The 7,500-nt window shown below is 42.8% G+C and overlaps 1 protein-coding gene across 1 annotated transcript in view; it reads right to left on the bottom strand.

The window, feature by feature from the left end:
- Window positions 1-7,500, bottom strand: part of LOC125046454 (cAMP-specific 3',5'-cyclic phosphodiesterase-like) — a gene marked incomplete in the record, with an annotated part of 556,588 nt that overhangs the window by 535,103 nt on the left and 13,985 nt on the right. Inside the window, 1 exon segment of the mRNA XM_047644237.1 lies at window positions 5,615-6,628. Within this exon segment, the coding sequence (XP_047500193.1) occupies window positions 5,615-6,495 (881 nt within the window).

Genomic DNA, 7,500 nt, shown 5'->3' with positions numbered 1-7,500 from the left:
TGTATGTCTACCTATATCCACGTTTCTTTATTCTATAATCATTGCTTTCTTGTTTGTTGAATTATCTATCTTTATAGGAAATTATACACACACACACATACACACACACACACACATATGTGTGTGTGTGTGTGTGTGTGTGCGTGCATTGTGCGTGCATGTGCGTGTGCGTGTACATGTGTGTGCGTGTGCGTGTGTGTGTGTATACATGCGTGCGTGCGCGTGCACACGCATGTGTTATCCACATCCTCTTATTCTTCATATCATTATGGAATATAATAATATTACGTTAAATGAAACACACACGCTTAACATGAATATATAAAAAAGGAAAAAACAAATATGTGTGATACTACCTGGAGGCTGTTATTCTTACTATCCGGGTCTCTGAATACCTGAAGCACATCTACTTGTTTTGACACGGTATAAACATCCTTTGAAAAGTGAGATTTCTTTTTATGTCCCGCATTTATTGAAACCAACAGAAGGAACGATTTCGGAAACGATGGAGAGAGAGAGAGAGAGAGAGAGAGAGAGAGAGAGAGAGAGAGAGAGCGAGAGAGAGAGAGAGAGAGAGAGAGAGAGAGAGAGAGAGAGAGAGAGAGAGAGGGTGGGGGGAGGGAGAGAGGGAGGGAGGGAGGGAGGGAGGGAGGGAGGGAGGAGAGAGAAGAGAGAGAGAGAGAGAGAGAGAGAGAGAGAGAGAGAGAGAGAGAGAGAGGGTGGGGGGAGGAAGAGAGAGAGGGAGGGAGGGAGAGAGAGGAGGGAGGGAGAGAGAGGAGGGAGGGAGGGGGGGGGGGAGGGAGGGAGAGGGAGGGAGGGAGGGAGGGAGGGAGGGAGGGAGGAGAGAGAGAGAGAGAGAGAGAGAGAGAGAGAGAGAGAGAGAGGGGGGGAGGGAGTGAGTGGGGGGGGGAGGGAGGGAGGGAGGGAGGGAGGGAGGGAGAGAGAGAGAGAGAGAGAGAGAGAGAGAGATAGAGGGAGAGAGAGAGAGACAGATAAACAGAAAGAGGCAGAGAAAGACTCAGAGTATATGCTTCAAGGAATAGCAAAACCTTCAAACATAAATAACAGAAGAGGTGCAATACCAAAAGGAGCAGCAAACAGTCATAAAATGCACATAAATAAACCCAAGCATTACTTAGGCGTTTCCTTGAGCAGGTACGCGGGAATAAAACGATTTTTTTTCTTCCGAAATTTCAAAAACTTTCTAAAAATCAATCTACCGTTCCGAAATACAAAATAAACAGCAAAGAAGGTCGGAATTTTCGGATAAAGAGGAGGAAACAATCACATTACTCTCCAGATCTACCTTTAGCTCCGTAAACTTTGAATTTGGGTCGCCGAAGTTAAGTTCGAATAAGCACCCGGGAGCATCCAGCACGGCATAAGAAAAGCGGTGATCAGTTTAGCATTTTATCATACAGGTGACCTCGTTCAGAGAAAAAAATATCGGTAAACCAAATGAAGCATATGGATGAAAAGAAGTAGGAGATGAAAAATAAGGAGAAAGATGGGAAAAAAATATGATAATGAGAAATATAAGTAGCAGAAGAAGAGGAAGAGGACGAAGAAAGAAGAATTAAATAAGATGAAAGATGTAGATGATGATGATGATGGAAGAGGAATAATAAGAAATATAAGAACAAAAAAGGAAAAGAACGGCTTCCCTCTCTCTCTCTCTCTCTCTCTCTCTCTCTCTCTCTCTCTCTCTCTCTCTCTCTCTCTCTCTCTCTCTCTCTCTCTCTCTCTTTCTCTTTCTCTCTCTCTTCCTCTCTCCATATCTCCCTCTCCGTCTCCGTCTCCGTCTCTGTTTCTGTCTCTCTATCTCTATGTCTCTTTCTCCCTCTCCCTCTCCCTCTCTCCCTTTCCCTCTGCTCTCTCCCCCTCTCCCTCTCCCTCTCCCCCTCTCTCCCCCTCTCTTTCTCTTCCTCTCCCCCTCTCTCTCTCTTCCTCTCCCTCTCCCTCTCCCTCTCCCTCTCCCTCTCCCTCTCCCTCTCCCTCTTCCTCTTCCTCTTCCTCTTCCTCTTCCTCTTCCTCTTCCTCTTCCTCTCCCTCTCCCTCTCCCCCTCTCCCTCTCCCTCTCCCTCTCCCTCTCCCTCTTCCTCTCCCTCTCCTTCTCTCTCTCCGTCTCTCTTCCTCTTCATCTAGCCTCCTCTTGCAAAGCACTATTGAAGCGAATTTCTGTTAAATCAACATCACCTACATTTTCAAAAGCATATTTTATTCAGTTCGAATTAAATAAATGTTAAATAAACAATATGCAAATTATCCATCTATAACATTCCTGAAGCGGATAAACAAAAATATAATTAAATCGCGCTTTGTGAGGGATTAAATTTCTAAATTAATTGTTGATTCTCGCTATCACTTCCGACCATGTCTTGCCTCGATGTGCAAGCTGAAGCTGGAAGGCAGATTGCAATCATTCTGGGCTTTCTTGCAAAGGATTATTGATTCCGTCGAATCTCCTGCAGGCTAGTTGCAAAGCGAGAACTGCAAATATTTTGTTTTCTTTCAAAGCGAGGTGAGTGTATGTGTATTTGCGTCTCTCAGTGTCTCCGTCTCTCTTTGCATCTCTTTCTCTTCCTCTATCTCACCTACACACTTAAAGTTCCTAAATCTATCTCTCTATATATACACACATACACATATATACTTATATGTATACATACACATATACGTATATCTATCTATATATCTATCTATCAGTACATACATACATACATACATACATACATACATACATACATACATACATACATACATACATACATACTTACATACATAAATACATAAATACATAAGTACATATATATATATATATACATACATATTTACACACACTATGAATATGATTTAAGGGAACTACTCAGCCGACCGCTAACAAGACCTCAGGCCGCACCGGCGTTCAAGAGCAAGCACCGGACAGGGCAGTTGGACAATTACATCAGTGCGAGAATAACAGTCCAGTAATTTAACAGTAATAAATGCGGGAATAACAGATATTGCAAAGATAATGCAATTGTGATCAAAACAATAATAGAACAAAGACAGTTATGTGGTAATAACAAATACAATAGCACCCCTGGTCCTGAATGATGTGACCAAGCGATCAAATAAAAACAAAGAAAATATGTAAATACGCAATATGGAAAATGCGTAAACATCCTCCGTCCCCCCCCCCCCCCCCAAAAAAAAAAAAAAAAAATCAGAAAATAAAAAGAAACAACAGAAGTAAGCATGTAATATAAATATGAATAAATCTCAACAAATAAAATAAAAATTAACACAGCATGAATAAATGAAAATGAACACTAAAAATATGGTATGTAAACAACACATCAGTCCCGGAAAATCAATAAATATATCAAGAAAATATCCACAACGTTCTCAAATCAAAACGACTACCATTGCAAAAAGGAAAATGTTCAGCCAATCAAAGTCTGTTGATCTCCTTTCAACTCTGATTTGATTAAGAGTTAATTTCGTTAATTACTTTATATACACACAGGTAAAGGGGGTAAACAAAACTCACTAAAAATCAGTCTTTTGGGCTCTTTCGAACGCTAATGAAAGAGTGAGATTTACGGGTTTACTTTTCAATATACAATCATATATTTATATCATACAATCATATATCTATATATGATTGTTACTATATATTCAGAGTTGCATATTCATAAATAGGTATATGTTCTCTTCTCCAGAACCGTATTCTCATGCATGGCATTTCCATCTATACCGCATAAATTCATGAGAGAGAAAGAGAAATGAAAGGTCCTTTCATCACTCCCTTTACACTGTGTGTTTGTCAGACCCATTAATGAGCTTTCGTCTGTATTCTGTGGATGTTTACATATATTCGAATATACTGTATATAGGAGTTATGTGACATACAGCCATGCACAAACAAACAAATGCACACATAAATATACATACATACATACATATACAGTATATGTATATGTATATTTTTGCATTTATGTCTGTATTCATTTCCCATAAACACACCATGTACAAATCTCTTTTAAGATGAAAACCACAAAGGAAAACAGACGACAGGAACGCCACACCTCCCTGGCTATCTAGACGCTAAACAGCACGCCTGAAGTGCATTGAAGCAGCAGCCCCTCTTCAGGACCTCTTATCCCTTGCGTCACTACCTGCCAGGGATTTGAAATGGGAGAAGCACCTCGAGGGAACCAAGGGACAGCAGAATAAAAAGGGGGCACGAGTCAGAGAGGAGAGGGAGGACGGTAGGAATGGGGTTTCTTTAATGTATATCAATTTCAACCTTTCCACTCATACGGAGGGCATCTTGGAAGGGTGTCGAGAGTGTCGCCCTCTTTCTCTGTCTCTGTTTGTGTGTCTGTGTGTGTGTCTTTCTGTGTGTGTGTCTCCGTCTCTGCTTTCCTCTCTCTCTCTCTCTCTCTCTCTCTCTCTCTCTCTCTCTCTCTCTCTCTCTCTCTCTCTCTCTCTCTCTCTCTCTCTCTCTCTCTTTTCTTCTTCTTCTTCACTCGGAAAATGTTATGAACATAATGTTCCATTCGCCCTCATGAAAGACAGCATTTTTTATCACACGAAAGGGAAAGCAAGACCAGACAGTTTACACTTGTTTTACACTTTTAATTTTAATCATAATGCCCTGGTTCCTTGCCAGTGACCATGGTGTCCTTTATAATTAATTATCGAGGTAGAATCATAAAAATCTTTCATCTCCCGTTGCTTTTTACTGAACGTGTAAACTAACCTCGTTTCACCTTTGACTTTATAAATGAACAGATGAACAAAGTCCTGTTAAAGGATTATTTTCTGATGGTCAGCTGCCATATCATTCAACATGTCTTAAAGTTAACGAATACATGAATATTGTTTGGTTATGATAGTTTAATGCAATGTGGCACAATCAACTTCCTGTATTACTTTCACCATATTTTGAAATTCTACTTACATTTCTACCGTTAACATTTTCTCTTTTCTTTTTCCTTTTAAGTAACAATAATTCATGAACGTCTGACATTTAACACACACAACACATAGCCTTCTATATGCTCGTGTACATGTTCTTCATCCAAAGCTGGATTGATTGAAGCACTGAACACGATCATAAGTTATCCCTTTTACCTATTTCTAATTATCATTTTATGTCTGATTGGAATCTTGAGAATTTGCAAAGTGGTTGCAATTATCATTCTCTAAGAAGTACTGCAAGGAGATATGATATTTCCTATTCAATTTATTTATCTTTGCAATTAATCATAAACGATCAATCGATCATAAACTCTTTGTTATCAAACTGAATGATTTTATTAAGAAAAAAAAAAATGTGCTCGTTAATGCTTGTCATTCTAAGCTAATCAGCCTTTCTTAAGTATAGGTTGTATCATATTGCATAAAAAGATAATTGCATTCTTTCTTTAATGTGAGATTTTATTGCTAAACGGCCTATCAAATATGTGTGATTTTTTTTTTTTACTGCAAAGCGATTGAGAAAGAGGAGAATGAGACAAGTAAGGAAGGAGAGAGAGACAGAGAGGTAAATACCACGTATGTCACCTCACGACTATTCGAAAAATAAGAAGCAGCCTCACGCATCATGGCCGCGGCTGAGCCTTACCCTAGGAAGATGCTGTCGTGTGAGTGCGAGTGGAAGGCCGGGATGCGGAGCTTCGGCAGCACGATGGTCTTTCCCTTGCGCGTCCTGACGGTGAACGTGGACGAGAAGTGAAGCTCGGGCGTCGGGTTGTGCGGCGACAGGATCGTCAGGCCTCGGCTCTCGGGCAACCCCAGGCAAGGGGTGAGGTTCCCGCCCGCTCCCACGCTCCCGACCGACGAAGGGGAGCCGCCTATGTCGTGGAAGGAGGGCACCTTGAGCTCCATGGAGGCGATGATGGAGTTGCGGTCGGGCGTGCGCGTGATCCTCTTGGAGCGGCCGCGGGGGCTGTCGGGGCACCGGAACGACGTGCCGATCAGCTTCGAGGACGACTCCGAGTACCGGAAGCTCGAGGTCTCGGTCACGCTCACGGCCGTGTTCTCGGGTACGGTCCCGATGCCCATCTTCTGAGCCGTCGCCGTCCCCTCGTGTAACTTGAACTTGAAGCTCTCGTGGTACTTCAGCCGCGGACTCTCCTGGCTCTTGTAGCGCGGGCTGCCGGGGGACCGGTCCTTCCCCGCGCCGCCCTCGGGCTCCGTGAACTTGACGCTGTGTCTTGGGCTGGCCGACGATACGGCAGCGCCACCCGAGTTGTGCTTGCCCTTGCCGAGGATGCTGATGGGCTCCGTCGGCAGCAGCGTCGAGGAGCCGCTGAGAGTGTGCTGCGAGGAGGATGTGTACACGCTGCTGCTGCTACTGCTGCTGCTCCACACTTGGCTCCCGAGGCCGCAGCCGGAGAGGGAGGGCGCCCCGCGGCCGAATCCCGAAGTAGGCTCTGTCGGGGCCTTGTGCAGCGAGGGCAAGGAGGCGGAACATTTGCCCTGCTCATCCTTGCGCGTTTCCATGGCGGCTGTCAAACAGCTTCGATGTCCCTCCACAGTAATGAACACAACACTATCAATTCGCTCTCTGTTGCTTGTTTCTTTTGTATTTTTTCTCTCTGTTTTACCGGTCCAACACGCACTGCTTTTTCTACCTCTGAAACGAAGCTTTTTCTTTACATGTGGCACTAATACAATGAATTGAGAAAACCCAAACACAAATCTGCACAGACTCAGCAGAAACACTTGTGAATCCAACTTCCTCTTTTCCTCAAAATAACAAAAACAAGCAAGACAGAGTGAATCAAACACTAATAGCGAAAACAAAATCAAGTCGACGGAGAGAATAGTAATGAAAAAAAAGACAAGATAGAGAAAACACATTAGTAAATAAAACGCAAATGGAGATAATGGAGCGTGTCTTATAAGAGAACAAATGGAAAACATTCCGTGAATTGCTGAATCCCTTGGCAATACATTTTCTTCAAGTCCGTGTATAGCGTCTTGTAGTGACCGTTATAGTGGCATAGTCATTCCCCGTTCTCCTTTTTCTACTTTCTTTATTCCATGCATTTTTCCTTTTTTCTTTCTTTCTCTATTGCTTGCCTTCTCTCCACCCCATTTTTTCACTCTCTCTTGCTTTCTCCTTTTCTACCTTCCTCTATCTAATTCTTTCCCTCTTTTTTCTCTTTCTCTTTCGCTCTCTCTTCCCTCCCTCCCCCCTCCCCCTCTCTCTATACCTATCTATTGACGTCTAAAATATCCTCGAATACCACCATCTATCGTCAGTGCCAGTTACCGCCCGACCGCACATTTCAAGGCCAGATAAACAGTATGTATTCCACCCTCTCTCTCTCTCTTCCAATAATCAATGACATCGATAAGTCCGTGCTAACTCAATAACACCGAATGGGACGAAGATGAATGATGTGTGTTTTGGTATTGATGAAATAAGACCATGACGAAATGTTACTTTCGTTAATTATATGTTTCTAAATGTGGGCAGAGGTAAGTCTCGGTTCCTGAAAC

Source organism: Penaeus chinensis, chromosome 4 (genome assembly GCF_019202785.1).
Source record: "Penaeus chinensis breed Huanghai No. 1 chromosome 4, ASM1920278v2, whole genome shotgun sequence".
Taxonomy (NCBI): Eukaryota; Metazoa; Arthropoda; class Malacostraca; order Decapoda; family Penaeidae; genus Penaeus; species Penaeus chinensis.
The sequence above is the reverse complement of the archived record's forward strand: the minus strand, read 5'-3'. Positions and strand labels throughout refer to the sequence as shown.